Source organism: Stegastes partitus, unplaced genomic scaffold, assembly GCF_000690725.1.
Source record: "Stegastes partitus isolate 25-593 unplaced genomic scaffold, Stegastes_partitus-1.0.2 Scaffold268, whole genome shotgun sequence".
Taxonomy (NCBI): domain Eukaryota; kingdom Metazoa; phylum Chordata; class Actinopteri; family Pomacentridae; genus Stegastes; species Stegastes partitus.
Window position 1 is genome coordinate 63,071 of NW_007577999.1, and position 21,985 is coordinate 85,055.

Consider the following 21,985-nt stretch of genomic DNA (forward strand, 5'->3'; position numbering starts at 1 on the left):
TTTGGCTTTTGGGAATGTTATTATGACTACTGGCTTTATTGCATGGCTGTTCAGTATAAAGTTAAACTAGTCCTTTAAGCTGGTCCAACAGCAGCAGGTCCAGGATGAGTCTCTTGGTGATACCACCGTGTTCAAAAAACCAGAATGCAGTCAACACCGAGCGCTGTCTGACTGGCAGAACTGGTTCGTTTCTCGTTTGCCAGCAAGATTTCAGGCATTTCAACCAAGAAGCAGGTTGATTCTGGACATAACATATTGTTTCCCAGTGAGAGCCGCTGTCAGTATGGACACGGGCTGGATTCCAGCAGAAGTTTGAGGGCTTGGTTCGAGGAAACAAACTGTACATGGAGTTCGCTGAAGAGTTTGAGGGAACTGGACCTGCTGGGTTTGTGTGTTGAGCTGGAGCAGCAGGCAAAACGAATACAAGTTTCTAAGTTTGTCAATCAGTATCTTGGTTCACTTTTTTAAACCAGAGTCGACTGACATCACATGGGGCAACCTGCCAATTACAGGGAAGCTCCTTAAGCAGCTATTTTACTCTAAATGGGATAATTTACAGAATGGATGCCGTGCTGTAGTTAAAACGTCTTAAAAAGCAAGTTATTGAGGCCATAAACTCATCAGGAAACTGTTCTATGAGTAGTAGATAAAAGAAGACGTAAGGTCATCTTCTCATAGACTTCTATAGGAAATGACTTCACTGTGTGACCTGAAGTGTCGCCCCCTGCTGGCCGCTAGAAACACTGCAGGTTAAAAGCTCCTCCACGTTTGCTTCACTAGACCCTGAGCCTACATCTGTCCTACACGTAGAGTCATTGGTGGATTCGGTTGAAGGCGCTTGACTCTGTGGGTGATCACAGAACCGCCGCGCAAATGAGTGAAAAGCCAAAACCTGAAGTGTTTCAAATTAACAATTGCATTCATTAATAATGTACCTGCCACCAATTCACACCTTGAGTTACGCCTCCCCCAGACAGTTTCACCAACATTCACACCTTAAGTAATGTCGGCCTCGTGTAATTAACAAGCCTTGAGTCATTCGTCTGGGGTGAGAACAAATACCTGGGACTCCTCGCCGGTGGAGCAAAATAGTCCCTCAACTGAAGCACTTCTACCTGTTTCTTAGGTAATCTTTTGGAAATCACTTAAACTTCAAGCTATGAAAGATAAACAGATCTGTAGCTGACATTTGGACTGGTTAAAGCTGCTCTGATCGATATTAAATGCATCAAAATCATGTGATGTCAAAGAGGTTGCTCACATCAATGCCCCCAAACAAAATTTTAACTCCACTTCGTAGTTGGCTTGTGACTGTTTTAGCACATTTTTGCTCACTGTTTCCTTATACAGCCTACATCAGCGCTGTTTTGTTTCACTCTCTGCTCTAATCAGTGTCAGTTTCCGCCACAGGTGAGAGTTGTTTCCTCTGAAAAGGCCTGATAAATCCACTGCTCTGCACCAAACGGCACATAAAGCGATTTTAGCGACTAGCTGCGGATCACAGCGGAGCGTTTAGCAGCTAAACAGACAGATATTTGCCTCCGGAGAGCAAACACAGCTACTAAGATTAAAATATGTATTCTAAAACGTCCATCATTACGAGGTGATATGAGTTCACAGAATGCTGTGAACAAAAAAATTCATAAATCAATGAGTGTGGGTTAGATAACTACATAAACAGGTCGTGGGAAAAAATGTGGTTTCACTTTTGTATTTACAGGAAGAGACTCCGGTTAAAGACAGGCTGCGCGTTTAAAGCATCTTTTAAACACCGTCTGCTGATCTGGAAAATACCATTTGCTGTCTGACGGCCTTAAGGGGACAGATCTGCTTTGCTGGGCAGGCATCCCCCCATTATTTGCTGTCATATACGTTAACAACTACATCCTTTCTGTCAGCGCGCCGAGACATTACTCTGTGCACACTCGCTGTAGTTGTTATTCTTCTGGATGGGGAGCAGAGGAACACCAACATCCCATAAGCATGTGTGGGAGTTTATTTGACTGCACACCACACTAAAAAAAAAAACCTCCCTCTGAAAAATGACGAGCGATAATCCAGTCAGTGGCTCAGCTGCGAGAGAGCCACACTGGGTTCACAGTTCACACTTAAACAGCCTACTGACCCCGTAATACACCGGGGTGCTGCGATGCTAGGCCAGCTGCTTCCTTATGAGCATGTGTGTGTGTGGGGGGGTGGAAGAGAGAGAGGGAGGGAGAGGGGATGGAGGGGGGAGCTGTTGAGGCATCGAGCGCTCACCCACCCACACACAATCCCAAACCAAAGCATGCAGGAGACGGAAACACACACAGAAACACACACACACACTGCCCACATGCACTGCCTGCAACCATAACATGCCTCCGAAAACACACAAGTGTCACTGGCCCACGAGCACCGAGCTCTCCGGATCTGAAAACACCTGTGCAGTGTGGGAGCTGGAGTGTGTTGTTGTGCACAGAGGAAGAAGGGGAGAAAGTGATAACACGGGGAGAGAGCACAGGGGGGGAAGGAAAGAAATCAACAAAACCAAGAAAACTGATTCAGAACGGAGGGAAAACGAGGAGATAAGGAAGAAGGGGAAGAAGTGAGAGGGAAAAACAAGGGAGGTGGGGTGGAAGAGATGAAAGGAGATGTGAGAAGAAAAGAAACCAGAGGGTAGAGAAGAAAGTAGATGAGAGAGGGAGGCGAGGAACCGAACAGGTGAAGGCAGGGACGAGGGGGAAAACATGAAAGGAAAGTAGCTCAACGAGGCGAGAGGAGGAGAGGAGGAAGAAGCAAAAAATGAAAACAAAGAGCATGCAGGAGTCTGGTACTCACCTCGCCGCCTCCAGCAGCTCATCCTTCTTGTATTCACCTAGATGGTTACAGAAGATCATGGTGTCAGACAGCTGGCCGCTAACGCACATCAACCACACACAGACGCACATGATCGAGCAGAGAGAACAACCACGTCAAAGATCCACACACTGGGAGAAGAAGACACCATCTTTCTTTCTATCTCTCCCTCTCCCTCCTCCTCCTCCTCCTCCTCCTCCTCTTCTATCTCCCTGCCATTCACACTCAGTGCGCACCCCTCTGGCTCCGGTTGCCGTGACGATGCGTTGCCGGCAGCGACCACAGCACGTTCATTGTTTGGGCGACGAGCGGCGGACTGACACGCGCTCTGCCTCTATCCGTCCGTGCGTCCGTCCATCCCTCTCCCCCGTGCAGCGTTTGTCTCCGGTGTCTCGGCCGCCGCTGCTGCTGCTCATGTTGCAAACCATCGTCCCTCCATCATCATCATCATCATCATCCTCTCTGTCCCTCTGTCTCTCTTCTTTTTTTCTGTCTCTCTGCTTTTTTTTTTTTCCTTCCTCCTCCTCCTCTGGGCTCAGGAGGCGCAGTTACCATTAAAAAAAAACACAACAGAAATAAACAAACCCCTCCCCCTACCTCCGTCGCCCTCTCTCCGGCTCTCTCTCCATCGCTTAGCCCTGCCTCCCCGCTACTACAGTCACAACACACACACACACACACACACACACACCTCACCATATGTGTCTGTTCTGCCTGCCTGGGTGGGGGGAACATGAAATCTGTAATAATCCTGCATTCATACGTCTGTTCGCCATCAAGCAGAGGCTGCACCGCTTAATCGTCACTTAACGTCAGCACGGGTTGGAAAATGTAAACCTATGGAAGGTTTTAAAGCTTGTTTTTAAATTTTATATAAACATGTTTAATTCCTTGTAGTATTTCCTCAAGTTTCTTATGATAACCAGCCCTGCTTTAGTGTGTTAATTGCTAGTTATGTTGGTCCTGGTGCTTTCAGATGGTCCTGAAAATTCATATTTTGGATCAGTTAATGCTATTTTATAGGGTTTTTAATTGAAAAAAAAGCATATATGGCCAGTTGTATATATTTTTCCTTCTTAAATGTTTGTTTTTTTATTTAAGCTGAATTATTATACTCTCTGGTGTGTTCAGTTGGTCCTGAAAGTTCATATTTTAGATCAGTTAATGCTTTTATTTTTTATTTTATAGGATTTTTAATTGAAAAAAAGCAAAAATGGTGTATATTTTTTTTTCCCTTCTTAAATGTTATAAATTTTTTAAATCTAAGCTGATTTATTATACTCTTATTTTGGGTATTTTATGGTGGGATGTTATCAGAATCAAAAAGCATTATTTTTATTGTACATTACAATAAGATTTGCCATACAACACCTAAAAAAAATAAAAATAAATCACTGTTTATATACAGAAACTCTTTCACACACCAAGTTTTCCATGTCATGTCGATAAACTATGAAATTCACCACGTTTGTTGTCCATTTTAAAACGAAATGCATCATAAATAACTCACGAGCAACCTCCTAACTGTGATTTACAACTAAATGTAAAACTGAAAACAGTGTATTTTTTTGTGTTTCAGTCTCTTAGAGAGGAACTATTCAAAATTTTTGCAAAACAGCACTTTCCCCCCTCCTCCTTTCCTCACTCCCATAAAGCCGTTGGATTCTCATGAGACAGATTGAAGGAACCGACAGAACTGAAACAGGAGCAGCAGAGATATCCCGTTAGTCCCCAGCATCAGTCACGCTCCAAAAACACCGGATTGAACGATTCCCACGGCGCAAACCAACAGCATCTTTAATTCAAGATGCTCCACACCACCTAAACGGCCACTTCTTTCCAACTCCTCACCTTCAGCTTCTAACAAAGACTTTCTTTTGCCCGTCATCATTAGTGTGGGTTATTTTTAAACGTTGGGAATCTCCCTTTAAAGCCCTAAAGTTTTCACACAGTTTTCCTCGTGATGTGTAAACCGGAGTTCAAACATCTGAAGGTAGAGTCAGGAGTTCAAGACAAAGAGTGGAAAGCGAACACGACTTCTACTTACTGCACACGTTAAAGTACAGCCGTGACTCAATAATCCGACACTAAAAGCAAAACCTTCTTCCATGTCGGATAGCAAGGCTGTCAGATTGTCAAGACAGAGGTCCAGATACAAGGAGGGCTTGATGCTGGAAGGTTCATTAGTTGTTAATATTCATTGTTTATAGTTGTTATAATAACTAGTAGGGCTGGTCCCAGTAGAACTTTCTGCTCTCTGGATATTCAGGTCCAATTAATGATGAATATCAGAACATTGGGTGCGGTCGGGGGACACTTCCACCCCGGGGCAGCGCTCTGACGGGGTGGAAGTGTCCAGAACACACAGGCAGTACTTGGCTGCTGATGCTAGTTTAGTTAGCGCTCACACTTCTGTTTCCACCATCGGTGGCGGCGGGGGAGTGGCAGATACGCTCCACCGTTACCATCCATGTTTACTTCCATAAACACTGAGCACGCTCGCTGCGTGTGACGTCGTCGTGTCCTCTTGTGCGCATGCGGGACACTTTTGGGTCGTATGAAGTTCACACAGCAGATCACATACAAGTCGCATTGAACTGGAAACGTGAAGGAAGTCACAAAGAAATCCTCATTGAGCATCAAGTCCTGCAGTGTGAACGTAGCCAATCTGTGGGATTGTTCAGTCAGATAATACGCCGTCATCCTGATTGGTGACATTAAATGTCATGTCGGAGTCACAATCCAAGGCTGTCGCTATGTTAAGGCTGTTTTTAATGGGTTCCTTTAGTTTTTCCTAAGTTTGGTTGTGGGTTTAATGCAGAGCCACTTGCTCCGTCCTGCAAGTGGCTTTAATGTTATGTAAATTCTTAAAATCAGATTGTAAAATATTAAACATGTACCATAAAAAAAGCAAATTCTCAGCTGTTAATTAAGCTGCTACTTCATGGTCAGACTAACCTCAGGCTGGAAGTTGCATGTAGTTAGTTTCACAGAAATGTAAGGCCTTTTTTTTTTTTTTCTTTTCCCACTGGCCCTGAATGAGCTTGTTGCTGCTGCTTCGTGTTAAAAGCCCATTTGTGAGTTTGACTGTGAAGCAGCTTCAGCGGCTGGATAGCAGGACCTCGTTAACGGCGTTGTTCCTCCGATGAGAAGTGGCGCTCAAGACAGAATACGACTGTGCTCGATGCCATTTGGACGGTTTTAAATATTGCAGGACGAAGAGAGCGCCACGGCGTGCGGTGTGAACGATAACTTTTGCATTATTAGGTCCGGCCTGGTGAGACTCGCGTTTGTGACTCCTGCTAGAAAAATGACTGGAGGGCTTATTCAAACATGAGGCCGATATGCCGGCATATTTAAGCGACCGAGTTCATCTCTGAGAGCGGCTGGAGGGAGTTAGAGAGAGAGAGGAGGGTGAGGTATAAAATTGAAATAGGAAATAAAAAATCAAAGGAAGATGGAGAGGTAAGTGTGATTTAGATAAATGGAAAGAGGACGAGGAGGACGGGCTGTGTGTACACGGAGCAGACGGCGGGGTGGGGAAGGGCGAGGAGCAAAGAAGAAAGGTTACGGAGAAGGGAAGGAAAAAAGGGGGAGGAGGGAGGAACAAAGGATTTGCAGATGAAAGAGAGAAGGGATGATTAGGGATCTGGAAACTGACATGCATGGATTTGACACAGTATAATTGGTGTTAGGGAGGCTAAGGCGGAACAGCGAGAGGAAAAAGAAAAGTGTGGCGGGTTGGGGGGGAGGAGAGGGAGACAGGCAGAGCAATAGGAAAATATGAATACAAAGGGAAAATGTACAGAGAGAGATCAAGAAACTAAATTAGAGGCTGTAGTTCTGAGCCAATTTACGTGCTGCGGCAGATTCATTTGTCCATTACACACCTGACAGTCACAGTCCTCACAGCCAGGTGCATTATGTCAGCGTTAATATTCACCTGATCCTTATTATCAGTGCTGTTAGTGATGCTCGCTGGGCATCACACGTTAGGTTTTTTTCATATTCAGCGGACTGCATCTCCCACAGACTTATCACCACATATGCATAAAGTGGACCCTATAGAGAAAACGGGAATGAGGTTTCTATTTATATTTAAAATTTACTGGTTTAAAAATCAAGCTTTTAGGCCTTTTTGCTCGAAGCTTTTCGATATGAAGAGTGGGCGGGGTCACCGGTCACATTAACCTCCCCGTGTGCCGGAAAATATTTTAAACAGATTCCACTCCCACGAGCGTCACCCTTCAGATACGCGCTTTACATCTGAAAAAAAAAACCCAACAAATTGAGTTACGACTGGGCGACAGGAACGCAGTGAGTCAGCCTCCTAATTCAATGTAACTGACACCTGAGTGCAGAAATAGTTAGTATTATTGCGTTTAGCCGGGTCTGCTGTCACACGGCGAGGAATCTGAGCCGTAAATCAGATGCAGACGTGAGGCGGGCTTTCAGACGCTGTTTGCTCGAAACCAACCGTGACTCAGCAGTTTTAATTAGTCCGACACAAACATCAAGCCAGGACGCGAGCGGGTTAGCTTAGTGGTTAATCTGTGATTAATGCTGCCACGTTCGCCGGACAAAACCTCCCACATTTCAGGCACTGATTCAAAAGATAATTGGCACCTTCCCCTTTAATATCATATAATTTTAATTTTTAATTTTAGCTTTGCAACGACGGTTACGGTGCACGCTGGCAAGGACGCCGACGGTCCAGAAGTCTGAGACCACATCAGGAAGCTGACGTGTTTTCATGCACCGGCGGAAATATTCCAAAAGTTTGAGGATTTAGAATCAGTTCAAATGTGCGGCGACCATTTTATAACTTCTTTGTACAAAAGGTCTGATTTCCTGCAGCCTTTAAAGCAGTATCTGTAAAATGAAATTTAATATGTACGATTGCTTTTTTTACTATTTCGAGGTCAGCAATCAAGTTGAAGCGAAGGTGATGTTTCCTCTAATCGCGTCCTTCCTTCACACCAGCATTCAGACGACACTCGGGGGAATCCAACAAACCAACAAAAGGTTAATCAAACAAAACAAACCGCAACCAACCGCCAACTTTCAGAAATAAGGCTACGCCTCCAGTTCCGCCTGTGCATCGCTCATTAAGCAGCATTGTGAGGAAGAAACACGGCAGCAGGTAGAGGTGAAAGTGTCAGAAAGCTGATTGTCATTCTGAGCAAAGAGGGGCGTCTCAGCGTCACGTCACGGCCGGACTGGAGGTTTCTGAAGGGGCAGTACGCGGGACTTTGGTGGTTTGTAGACCCTGGATCAGCTGTATCCAAATCAGGCCGACTACACGAAGCTTTTCTCACTGAGAGAAAAAGCAGCTTCATCAGAGATACAGAATTTACTAGAAACAAAAAGACCGCCGTCAGCAATAGTCCTGTCAGAAACTGGTCGTCTCAGAGGATAAGTTGCGTCTCCGAACCAATTCTCAGGAGGGGAAACGAGGCTGAAGGCTTTGGGTGGACTAACACAAACCAGCACTTCACAGTGAGCGATAGAATAAAGGCTGACTTATGTATAAATTCAAGTTAGAGACTTATGGCAGGAACAGAAGGCTAAATATTAGGATACCAACAAAAGAAAGAAACTTTTTGCTGGTCTGGAGTCGGACATCCACGCCAAATCAACCTGAATCCAGGGGAAGGAGCAAACGTTCTTCAGAAACCTGCTCCACACTCTGGTTCAGGAAGCTTTCATGCTGCAGCACGATAATGAGCCCAAACACACTTCAAAGCTTTGACTTAAAGACCAGAGAAGACCAAGGAGAGCCGAGTGTCTTGGACTTTCCTCCACCGCCACCTGACCCCGGCGCCACTCAGCGCGTATTGCGGCGCTTAATGACTCACCCCTGACATCAAAGAAAGCCTCTCTAAAACACTGTCGGATCACTCTGGGATAACGCGGGTTATCGGGTTTGAGCAAATCGGTGGCGTCTCTTCAGCTCAAGTCCACGCCGTCTCAAAAGCAGAAGAGACCAGATATTCTGAATTCTTTATAGAAATTGGCCTTTGCATTTCAATTGTTGAGCTGATTTTTGGTGCTAAATTCATTCAGAATGCAAAATAGAGTCTCAGACTTTCAGACACCACTCTGTGTATTTTCGTGTCCTTCAAGAGTTTCTTCACTTTCGACGGCAAAAATGAAGAAGAACTTTCTGAAAATCAGCCGCTTTGTTAACCAGCAGATCAACCAATAGCCATGACCTGACAAACATTTAGAACAAAGGGTTTACGTAGCACACTGACTGGGAACACAGAAAGCAGTCTTTGAATGCTCCTCCACCTATTTAGCAAAATCTACTCCCAACTGCTGTTTTTTCAGGTTGTTTAGTACATCGTGTGCTTTGGTGGTTATTTCACATTTTCCATCAACTGAGCTTGGTGCAAATGGATCTACGAACCAATCAGAACCCAAACAACCCCCGTCTGCTGTCAAAAGCACCTGCGATGGGCATGTGAACGGGACCAAAAGGTAGCTTGGATGACGGTCGTGTACAACCATTGATGACCGAATGATTGCATGTTGCTTAGCGGGGAAGAGATGGCAGCTGTGGGAAGAAGCTGGTGGAGCAATGATCTACTGGGAAACACTGGGTCCTACCGCCGACCAAACCGCCCTGCATGGCAACAGCGTTCAGGGATCCTTTCAGAAGGAAAACGCACCTTTCCAAACGGTTTAGGGACGGTTTGAGGAACCCCTCAGATCTCAATCTAATCAAGCATCTGTGGGATGTGGCAGAAAAACAAGTGTGATCCACGGAGGCCCCGCTTCACGACTGGATTTCTGATACCATATGACACTCTCAGAGGTCTTCCAGAGTCCATAACCCGACGGGTCAGAGCTGGAACAACATAGACTGACGCATATTAATTAGATATGAATGTTGTGGCTGATCGGTGTATGTGACAGTTATGTTTAATTAGTGTTTTCTTCTTTTTTTATGGCTCCTCCACCAGCAGGAGTCACCAAAGACACTAATTTCTCTGCATGTAAAGCCATCGTTACGGTTCTTTAACGAACAGAAAACACGCGAGCGAGGTGTAAAAGCCATTTATCGTTATCTTACCGGCAGGAAAACACGATGTACTAACACGATGTGAGACTGACAGTGGAAAAAAGAAAAAAGAACAGCACGAAGGATGTGAAGAGCCACCTTGTTTAAAGCCAGACTGCGTCAGAGAGCGACTGGTCACTCATAATAAGTGATCCTGAGTCAGGGAGTCAGCGCAACACTTAAAACATCACATACTAATTGGAAAACGCGCGTTGGCTCGCATGTGCACATGCAGAGAGGTAATTATGTGGCACAACACAGAGGAGGATGTATGTCTTTAGGTATGTATGAATGCATTTAATTGTGTGTGTGTGTGTGTGAGTGTGTGTGTGAGAGTGTGTGTGAGAGCGTGTGCGTGATGTCGACAATCCTGCTGACTCCAAACAGAAGAGACAAGGACATGTTAAAGCTCAGGACAGGCTAGCTGCCTCCTGAATGATGATATTATGTGTATTTGTGTGTGTGTGTGTGTGTGTGTGTGAGAGAGAGTGTGTGTGTGTGTGTGTGTGTGTGAGTGAGTGTGTGTGTGTCACTCCCTCGGCAGAGTGCAGTAGACACCAGCGTTCACTATTTGAATTCCAATTGTTGTGTGCTTGAATGCATGTGTTTCTTCACGTGTGGGTGCGTTTGCGTGGATTCCTTGCGTGTGTGTGTGTGTGTGTGTGTGTGTAGGTGTGTGTGTGTGAGACTCTCGGGTCGAGCACAGGTGAGTACAACTCAATGTCAAACAGTCACATTCCTATATATATCTTAGCCAAGCAGCAAGGACCCAGTGTATATGTAGTGTGTGTGTGTGTGTGTGTGTGTGTGTGTGTGTGTGTGTGTGCACTAAGTGGTTGTACAAGCACAGATGATGCTGACTGATGCTGACTGGACCATGAGTCGCCTCAGTGCCCAGCTGTCTGCTGGCGTGCGCGTTGGCCCGCGTGTGTGTGTGTTTAGATCAAATATCATTTATTGTAGCTGCAGTTTATTTGCTGTTATACAACAACCGGCTTTGAGTCAGGAGTTGAGCGATCCACTTATAACCTCGGCAAGGTCGCAATTGCCGAGGCTGTAAGTGGATCCGAGCGCGCCGAGACCAATCAAAGAGGGGAAAAAAATAAATGGGAGGTGAACGGAAATTTATAAAAGAGGTTGTTTGGGCACTTTGCTGGCTGGCTCGGCTTACTTCATACGCACTCACCACTTATGCGGCGGTGATTAATTGCCTCACATAGCGCACCGAAGAGACCTGCTCGGGATTAATTGTGTTTTTTGGCCACCCACTCCACCCTCTTTTATTTTGCTGAGTTTTCGCAAAAGTTGGACCGCGGATGCGTTCGTCTCTGAACCAGAGGACGTAATTTATCATGATACAACATCAGTATGTGTCTGTCTGTGACCTTGAGTGGGCATTGCTAAATCACCTTATGTAAACTGTGTTTTTAATTGAGGGCACTCCGGGGGCAATTACCATTTACTGTGGGTGTAGTCGGAGGTGAGCCGGGGTGGGTTCCATTGGTTTTTCGTAAATTTTCTGAATAAATGTTCCCGCAACGGTGTCTGAAGCTTCGCAGCAGCTCTGGTATCTCTGCATGCGTTACATAGATAGTAACGGGAGCTGCCGAGCAAAGCGATGCGTTTTAATTAAACACAAATAACCAAAGCTATCAGCAACAAGGTGAGAAACACATCGCTCCATGCGCTCAACAAATGGTCTGTCGTACATCTGGTATTGGTCCACCAAGTTTCTATTGGTTCCAGAGATCATTATCTGTTACAGGCGGTGGGGATCCTAGCTTTAAAATACTTCAAAAAACAAAAATACAGAACAGTAAGACACATCCACTGTCCCTATATTGTGGAAATCTGCAACTTTTTTTCAATATATTTGAACCAACAAACACTTGACATACTTTAAAACTCCTGCTTTCAGATAAAGGTGACGTGTTTGAAAACAGAAAACTGATATTCTGTCGTCATTTTAATAATTGAATCAACTAAACAAACAAATCAAGCCACATGGAAGAAGAACCAACACATCCATAGAGTTCACAGGTTCAAATCTATAAAATTGGATTCAGGGGTTCTAGATTAAGTGCCAATGATTAGAAGCTCAAGACTTAAATCTCTCGAAGGCCTCCACAAAGAAAGGTGAGGGACGCCTAAGAGTCTGGCACGAATTCAAAAGATCTGTTTATTGGAAATAAATCATTCCGCTGTGATGAAAGTCACCGACGAGCGGCTCTGCTTTCAAACCACCATCGTCCAGGACCGGATGGCCCAGAAAGTTCAGGCCACGAGCAAAAGGTCTGTCCGTCTTCAAGAACCTAAAAACTTCATCTTTTGATCTGCAACCGTTGGTGTCAAAGTGCTGCGTCTACAATCGGGAAAGGACGGCATCTATTTGACCTGCATGGGAGGAGGAAGCCTTCGCCGTCCAAAAAGAACAAAGAGCACAACCGAAAGTTTGCCGATGAACAGAGAAGCAAAAATCAGGCCTTTTGTATTGATGTGCTCCTGACAGACAAACCAAAGGTGGTTGTTTGGCCCTGGGAACAGTTTGGCGCCGACCAAAGACGACTTCTAAGGACAAGAAGCTCACAGCAGCCGTGACGCATGGCGGTGGAGGAGTTATGGTTTGGGGTCATTTCACTGCTTCAGGGTTTAGTTTGATTTCACTGATTCAACTACGAAGTCTGCGTCACATCAAAGATGCTGGAAGATAATGTGAAAGTTGAACTTGAACCCAAAGTGGACTTTTTTTTTAAACAAGATATCTAGAAATTGTACCAAGTAATGGGAGGTTATAGAAGGGTTTGGTAAAGAAAATAAGATTTGAATCCTATTGAAATGTTGTGGGGAGAACTAAAGTGGGAAGTACCTACATAAAAAAATTCAGCAAACCCGCGTCAGATTGGTGGACACTAAAAATGTCAACAAGAAGTTATTTCTGCTGATGGGCTAATGCTAGCTTCTGATGCTGAGGGTGCAGTTACGTTTTCCTCAGAAAAATATTGATATTTTTGTCCAAAACATGATTTAAAATGATAATTTTGTGATGCTCTTTCAGTGTATCACCTTTATCTGTAGACAAAGCATCAAAGAGAGCCACAGGTTTGTCCAGATGTTCACAGAAGCCGACCAGTTCCACCGATCTACTTTCACATGACTGTATACATGCCAACAGTCTGCCAGCCTTCTCTCTTGGACACAATCCTGCATCACGCTATCATTCTGCTATAAGCTCGGGCTTGTTTGTATTTCTTTAAGCCAATCACAGTCGTCATGGGTAGAGCTTTAGCAAAAGCTTCGATGTTCACTCTAGACAGCAGAGGATGGAATTGTTTCGGCGGATCGTTTGCATGCGAGGAGGCGAGCACCACAGTTAAAATGGATAATTCACCTCAAACTACCAGCACAGCCGCCACATTGCATGATTCAAATCCTCTGCAAAAGTTGAAATTTTCAGCGCAGTGGGTTGTTACCCAGAAGTTGTTGTTGCTGTAGTGAAGAAAGCAGTAAGGAAGTCGCCTGAAATGAGCGGCGGCTTATAACCGTATCCTACATCCGGTGAGTCAAACTAACAACACGGCGCTGCATCATGAGGCCCTTACAGCTCGATCAGAGAGGATTCTGGATCCTGCTTGGCTGAAAAAAATATTTTTAATGTCCTTACGATCTGACAAAATCCCTCTCGGAGCGCACTCCAACTTCATTCTTACTAAATGTGCAAAAAAAAAAAAAAAGTGCTGTTTTTGTGCCTTGCTCGAGGGCCCATCTGTCGAAGAAAGATGTCCTTTGATTTTAAACTTTTACTCCCCTAAGCTTCTTCTTTTTTTTTTTCTAACAGCTACAGCACCACTGCCCTTGAGGGCTTTGAGAAGCTTTTCTGAATAATGATTTTTTTTAAAAAAAACAAATGCTAATTTTTGATGGTATCAGGAAACTAGTTTGCGTGTCTGCAGCAGAAACATCACATCGTCAGAGCGCCGCGGCTGCCGGTCGCACAGATACAAAGGACAGGACCGAGGCCGGAGCCCAGACTCCTCATCCAGCCTCCAAACTGTAAACAACAACAACAACAAAGTTTGCAGCGGACAAATGAATATAGATAAGATTAGACCGTAACAGCCGCCCTGGACTGAGGCACGCAAGCAAGAGTCACGCAACCGCTGTCAGCTCTCCATCTGATCCACATCACAGTGAGTCACCACAGATAATGAAAACATATTCAACAGCTATGTAGTGAGTTTAATAAGTCGCCTGTTTAACGGGCATATTCTCTGTGTTTTATAGTTATTCAATATTTCCATTATTTTTGACCCACTTAAATTGTTCTGTGGAACAGCTTCTCAGCAGGTCCTTTCCTGAGGATAACGAGCTTCCTTTTTTTCTTTTTTTTTTTTTCATTTCTATTCCTCAATTATTAACAAAGAATTACTTGTGAAAGCGTAAAGCATTTTACAATTCCTGCAAGGCAATCTGTTTGATTTCAGAAAACTCGCGGCGCCTTTAACGCTCGTCTGATACGCACGCAGGCGAGAGTTCACCTTAGTTTGCTTAAGAGTCTTCCCGAGCTTTTACTTTTCCAAAAGATTTACAAACCCAAGAGAAGTAGATTAGTCTTTACTTACTTGCTTTCCTTTTTTTTTTTTTTTTCTGGAGTTCATTAACCAAATTCTGTCAGTCTACTCCTGCAGAGTGTCCGACCGCCTGCCTTCCACTACCTTACTCAGTGTTGTGTAGCTCGTGCACTCATGTGGAAAACTAGGCAATTTCAGCTGCAGGAAAATGGCCCAAATGGGGTGAGTGAACCTCAGACGTGCATCACACACACACACACACACTCGCAAAATATATATCGTAGAATTTTTTTTGTGAAACCGTGGCTTTGTTTTGCCTCTCTTGTGAGGTCACATTGTTGTTTTTTTAAAAATGTGAAGACAGCAAGTCATGTCGTGATCCTCAAGTGTACGGGAGAGAGCCTGAGGGGAAACGAGGCCGAGGCTCATTCATCACTGGGGACCAATCGAACAGCAGTCATCAAGGTAATCAATGAGCGTGTCACTGATAAGAGGCAGAAAGCTACACACTTGGCCTTGTAGCCGAAGGAATTCACTTTCCCTCTCAGACACACTTACAGGTGCACACAGGTGCGACGCCGGCTTTGGCCCGCCGTGCATCAGCGGGACGAAGCCTTCAGAGCGGCCACAGCACTTCTTTGTCTTCATGATGAGGCTGTTAACATACACTCCGATGCGCTTCCACCTCCCCCCCACCCTCGTCCACTTTCTTTGCATTCGCTCGAAGTCGCATCAATTCATCTCTCTGTTCGTCTGTCACCCGAGTCAGTAAGCATCTTCATCTTTCTCCCCCGTTTCCCGTCCTTCTGCATCCGTCCACTTTCCTTTCTTTCCTTTCCGTCGTCGGCCCTTCGGCTCTTTTCCCCTCGTTCATCGACATTCCCTCCATCTCCTCCTCCTCCTCCTCGCTCTCTTAAATCTCTCATCATTTTCTCTCCAGCCCTTGTGAGAGCGCTCGGGCTAATTTTCTGCCGTGTTAAAGCCGCCTGCCCACCGCGGACCTTCTCCTCAGAGCAACAATTTCTTTTTTCGCTTTGTTTACGAAGGAGCAGGAGTGTTTGCTGACAGCACGTCCTCGGCTCCCAGCGTGGCGGGAACACAGCCTTAATGGAAAGACACGTACACAATTTCTGCTGAAGTACACTGTGCCTTTTATTTTATTATTTTTTGTTGTTTTTTTTCCTACGAGGCACACAGCAGCAGTGGGAGCAGGGACGAGGAGCGCTTCCCAAAAGCTTCTGTTGCTAGCTTGAAAAGCAGCACAGGGTGGACACAAGCTCTAATTGATTCCAAGGGATGAAAACCTGTCTGGCAGCTAAAAAAAAAAATAAAAAAATTAGATTAGTACCAGTTCCAGCTTTGACAAGACGACAGGGATACCGTACAAAAACGATTGAAAGCCATTTTATTCTCAGTGGATTCATTTTTCCTGTCCCTCTCGTATCAGCGTATCCTCGCAGCCGCAGCTTCTTTGTCACTGGCAGCTTATTATTGCCGTCTGTAACTCATTCCCGCGGATGAAAAGCTAACCGTGACAAGATGACAGGGCGGATTTTTTTGACAGAGACAAAAAAACTTGTCCGAAGTTTGTTTAATTCCGCAACTGTCCGTCCGGCTTCTTTAAATTCTCCACGCTCTGACTTCATGACAGGCGGCAGATGAAGGAGATGTGGAGCTGAAACTTCACGCCACATACGGTTTCTGTCACGTCTGAACCAAACCTGAGCGACACTGGATTCGACTAAAGCAATGCAGGAAACAAGGCTTCTTTTTTGGGTCAACAAGTTTTGTTGAAGCTAGTCCAGCAAGCGTTGGTTATTTAAGTGACACTAATGCTTTGTTTATTAATTCAGAAAAAAATGGAAGATTCTCTACAGAATTTATTAAATGAGACGGCAAGGGAGCAACTGGGTCAGCTGAGTCACCGCTCAGTGAAAGTAACTGAACACATCAAGGAAATGTATTGGGAGAAAAAAGGAGACTTCACAACACATTTATGAATTTACTTACAGCGAAATGTTGATCAGCTGCTTCCACATATGGATTTAATCACACTTATGTTCATAAAAAAAAAATCAGCTTCAGTCTGCTAATCCCAAGACGCCAACTTTACGCAGCATTAAAACCACCTGCCCATTACTGTATAGATCATCCTCGTGCCACCGAATCAGCTCGTCAACACATGACTCCACAAGACCTTCAAAGGTAGCGAGACGTCAGCAGCTGATCCTTTAAGTTCTGCGAGCTGCGAGGTGGAGCTTCTGTAGATCCGATTTGTTTCTCCAGCCGTCCACAGACGTCTGCTCGGATTGAAATCTGGGGAATTTGGAGGCTGAGTCCACAATTATTGAGCAATTTTTGCATTGTGGCAGGGAGTATTATTCTGCTGAAAGAGGCTACGACCATCAGAGAACATCACCGTGGAGAACGGGTTGGAGTAACTTCCACGTGAATGCCAGGACCCAGTGTTTCCCAGCAGAACATCGCCCAGAGCATCACCTCGACCGGCTTGTTTTTTCCCCCACAGTGCATCCTGCAGCCATCTCTTTCCCAGGCAATGGTCCTCATGATCCATCCATCCATTATAGTTTCTGGACTGTGGGAGGAAGCCGGAGAACCCGGAGAGAACCCACGCTGCACGGGGAGAACATGGAGACTCCACGCAGAAAGACCCTGGGTGTCCTCAACAGGATGCGAACCAGCGACCTTCTTGCTGTGAGGTGACGATGCTAACCATCGAGACACCTTGCAGCTTCGTCCACATGATGTAAAAGAAAATTATGGACCAGGCCACCATCTCCAAATGCTCCATGCTGCATTTATGACGCTCACGTGTCCGTTTTTGGTGGTGGACAGAAGTCAGGATGGGCTCACTGATCTGTGACTTAACAGCACCTTTCTTTCACAGTCAGCAGTAAGATTTCTACATACATCAGCGAGCTTCGAGAGCCCATGACCCTGTCACTGGTTCACCAGCTGTGTTTCCTTGGTACCAACCACCCCACAACACCTGTAGTTTTAGAGGCTCTGACTCGGTCTGGCCACCACTATAACCGTTTTACCAAGATAAAAGAGTTATTCACTTCAGCCAGCAGTAGGTTTAATGCTGTGGCTGATCAGTGCAGACTCCAAGGCCCTGTGTTTAGCCCACTACAGGAATCCTAGCTCTTTACTCACCTGTCTGGTAAAAGGTCACCCTCATATCACCTTGTGCTGTCTGACTCAAACTGAGCAACGCTATACATCTAACATCGACAAGAATAAAAACAGAAAAGTGTCCCGATTTCATGTCTTCACCAAACATCAAATCAATGTAGACAGCAAAAAGCAGAGTTTTGTCGATAGCAGTTTAGAGGAAACGTGTGGAGATAGCCCACCTGCTGCACTGATGCTCACGTTGGAATTTACCTGCACTGATGTGAGAACAAGCGAGACAGCTGTCGGTTTTCTTCTAGCCTGAATGAGCAGCTTTAGCACGAAACACAACGAGACACAACGTGTGAAACTCCAGCCCACTAGTCACCATTTTGTCGAATTATGTGCAGCGTGTAATTTCCTTCGTTTGACATCTCGGCTCCTTTCGCTGCACCCGAGAGAACGCCTCCAGTGCAGCTCGATCACGCCGGGCACATCCGAGACAAGGTCAGGGGCACATGAGGAAAATTAAAAAGAAGTGATTTAATATTTTCATATAAGTGGGGCCAAAACACTTCGCAAAGAAACGGATAGCTCTCGAAAAACGAAACCCAATCTTGCCAAATTGGCTGCATTGCTGTCTGGAGGGCACTTAACCTAAAGCCAGCAGCAACATGACGCGCAGCGCAGCATAAGTGGAGCACATTTGTTCGTATATTAAAAGAAAAAAAAAAAACACATTTTCCTAACGTTCTCCTCCTGTCGTTTGAGTAGCGCTGTGGGTTCCTGTTGATATCACACACGACAAACGCCGCCACTCACTCAGAAGAAACAGATCTCGGTCGGCCAGAGAGGTTGTCTGCAAATATGTGAGTAAGAGTTAAAACAAGAGAGAGCAAAGGAACAAGCAGTGTGTTTCTGTGTGTGTGTGGTTTGTTGTTTTAAATGTGTGTGTTGACTGAGGTCCAGAGTGGGGAATTGATCTCTCTGAAGCTCAGAAGCAGCTAGTCTGTGAATACCAATCAGAGGTAATTAATAGCAGCTAATGGACTCTGTTTCTCACTTGCTCTGTTCTCTGCCGTCTCTATTCATTTCTTCCAGTGTTTCTCTCTCTCTCTCTCCTTATTACTATGCGGCCGTAACGCATACAAAAATGAATATTTATTCATTTCTTTTCAACTCTCCCAGGCTATAGGCTTCCAGACAGACATTTCAAACGTCCACGTCTTAAGTGGGTGTGCAGCTGTGGAAGTGTTTGCAGTCTCCTAATAGGGAATTACCAACTCAGGGGCACGGCTCCTTCGAAAATCATACTTCAAGACCAATGTTGCCAAACTCCAAAGCAGAGAAACGCAGCTTTCTTCACACAAAAAAGGGGAAATCGTCTGCTTCAGTATAAATTGTTGACAAGTCAGTTTTTACTGGAGCACTCACAAAAAAAAATGATTATACCACTGATCACTTATCTACCAAGCAAGCCGTGGTGCACGACTTGCAGTTTCTGTCTGTTTTCATTACTTATAGCTGGAACTATATTGACAGTATATTTGAATTCAGGTGGTCAATCGTAAGTAAATGTCCCAGATGAAATAACTGACCTCGACCAATAAAAAAAAGTCAATGCGGTGCAAAGTGTAAATACATGCAGTCAGACACTGCGTTTGTTCTCGTTATCGGACCGAGCCAGCTGCTAATTACAGCTTGTTAAAAACGGAGCTTTATGAGTATTGCTAGGCGACAGACAACCATCCGGCTTTGTCATTTCTACTCGCCGTGCTGTCGCTGTGGTTCCAGGGGTGGCACAGTCTGTCTGTCAACCTATCGACTACTTCGCTAAATGTTGAAATATCACAACAACTACTGACTGGACTGATTAAATTTGGCAAAGACAGTCCAGCTGCCATCAATCCACATGTTTTCTTACATTAATCCAGAGCACTGACTGTATATAAGAGTGGACAAACCCTTGAACATCAGTCACAGATTTCCTGACCAGCCATCTTGGCAGTACCGAACTCCAAAGTGGTGTAGCATCACTGGAGCTGAGGTGGGCCATGCAAACATCTGTGGGCCATGAATTTCCCCATGACGGCACCCACCTGTTACTAAGAGTAGCCACGCCCTTAACTGTGCAAAGTTTTAAGACTTAATACAATTTAAACAGGTGAGTTATATAAAAATTAATCGTCCTCTCAGTTGGCATTAACAGGGTAACAAGCCATAGAGACCTAAATCATGTTTGTACCAGGCTTTAAACTTGTGCGTTTCTGCTGTGAAGTTTAGCATTTCAACATGAGGTTGTACGGGGATTGACTCATTTCAGGCGCCACCTTCAAGTGGCCATTCAAGGTACTGCAGCTTCTGGGACTTCATGTTGGCTTAAGCTAGAGTCAAGGTACCAAGCAGGGTATTCTAGATGTTCTAGCAATGTTTTGCAGTCCCTCCTGGGGGATCCAAAAGCATTCCCAGGCCAGAAGAGGGTTGTAATCCGTGTAATAGGTTCTGGGTCTACCCAGGGTCTCCTCCCAGCTGGACAAACTCGAAATATCTCCAAAGGAAAGGGCTCTGGAGGCATCATAATCAGACCTACAAACCCCCTCAGACCCCGGTATGGTTAGGGTGAGGAACGTAGCTCAAGACGTAAATTGTCGTACATCTACTTTTTACCACAAACATGACAATTTAAAACATGTGTTAATGCTAATTAGCAAATGTGGGCACGCTATACGTCTAAACTAAGATGGCGAATGTGGTGAACATTATCCTTGCCGAAGACAACATGGTGGCATTGTCGTTGTGAGCATGTCAGTATTGATGTTAGCATTAAGCTCAAAGCATCTTAGCTTTTTGAAACTGGACATGACAAGCAAAGGGTTAATCTGACCATGCCCTGAGACATACTCTGTTTAAGGTCAGTTTTATTCTAAATGGAACAATCATTCACAAAATGAACGTTGTGCTGTATTGAAAAAGGCTTAAAACTAACAATTGAGACCATAAACTCAGTAGGAAAATGTTTCATGAGCTAACTATTGATGCAAGAAGAAGGTAAAGTTGTCATAGAGTTCTCTGCAATGAGACAGAGTTGCCCCCTGTTGGCCATTAGAAAGAATGCAGGTTAAAATATGTACTAAATATCCAGCTTATTCTTATTCCTACTGTTTTCATTTATCATGCAAGGTTGTTTCTCATATAAAAAAAAAAGCCATCGATACTTTGAGCGGCCCTTTCCCTCACAACAAAACACCTAAGTTCTACCTTTGTGCAGTAAGTACGCTGTTAGTCACGTCTGTCTTCCCCTCAGTGGCTCAAAGTTCATCCCACGCACCTGTCACTCATCCTGTCGTACAGCCTCGGGCTAAAGCAGCAGCATCTATAAAGCTTCTGCTTTTTCTACAGGTGTTTTTTTTTTTTTTTCCCAAAATCAATATTTATTTATATAGCAAAGTCTTAGCACGTCATGTTTACTATTTCGGGGGAGTTTATTGCCAAAGATGCGGACAAAATCAACAATGAGAGCTGAGGACAGTAAAACAGTCTCAGAGAGATTAGCATCAACCCTCACCAGTGTGTCTGTTTGTAAAAATCAAAGTATTTGTCTGAAATTGAGCAGACAAACAGCCTCAGTCCAGGGGATTAGTTGGATATGTTTTGGCAGTGATGTTGATGCTGAATGAAAGGACCACTTTTGGGGGGTTAGCTGAGGTCCGCGGTGCACAAACAGCTCTTCTATGTTTACCCCACGCTCGCATCCGTGAAGTACATTTTACTTCCAGATACTTAAAGAGGACGAGGCAGAGTGAGACGTTTCAAGTGAAGAGCAGAAAGGGAATAAATGACAAATGTCAGAAGGGAAAAGATGGAGAGACTGATTGGTACAGTGCTCGAGACAGCAGGGGGCAAGAGGACAAAGAGTATAGACGACTTGTCAAAGAGGAGAAGAGCGACACCGAGGCTGATGTAAGGATGAGAGGTGGATGGAGTACATGCTGTACTTGCAAGCTCATTAAACAGCGCAGTAATTGATGAGCGAGGAAAGAAAGCAACGGAGAGATGATGGGACACGAGAAAAGAGTCGTGAAGGGCAGACACAACTTGATGAAAGTGTCCTAATCACCGCTTTCTGGCCAGAAAAAGATCAATCATCAACGACAGGGAAGGAAGATGTAAAGAAAAAGCCTCCTGGTGATCCTAAGTTAGCTCCTCTGGGACTTTTCACATCATTACTGTGTATTTTTCCCAATTACTTATCTGCAGTTCGCTAAAGGGATATTTCAGTCTTTTGATAGCGCTCACATGTCGGTGCAGGAGCACGCTGGCTGCTGGTGTGAGCAGACTTTTCGACAAGAGGCTAAATGGGGTTTAGAGAGAAGTTCAT

The 21,985-nt window shown here is 44.9% G+C and overlaps 1 protein-coding gene across 1 annotated transcript in view; it reads right to left on the bottom strand.

The window, feature by feature from the left end:
* Positions 1–21,985, bottom strand: part of LOC103357689 (tankyrase-1) — a 102,132-nt gene that overhangs the window by 59,391 nt on the left and 20,756 nt on the right. Inside the window, exon 5 of the mRNA XM_008282356.1 lies at positions 2,821–2,857. Coding sequence (XP_008280578.1) covers positions 2,821–2,857 — 37 coding nt within the window. The remainder of the gene's footprint in view (positions 1–2,820; positions 2,858–21,985) is intronic.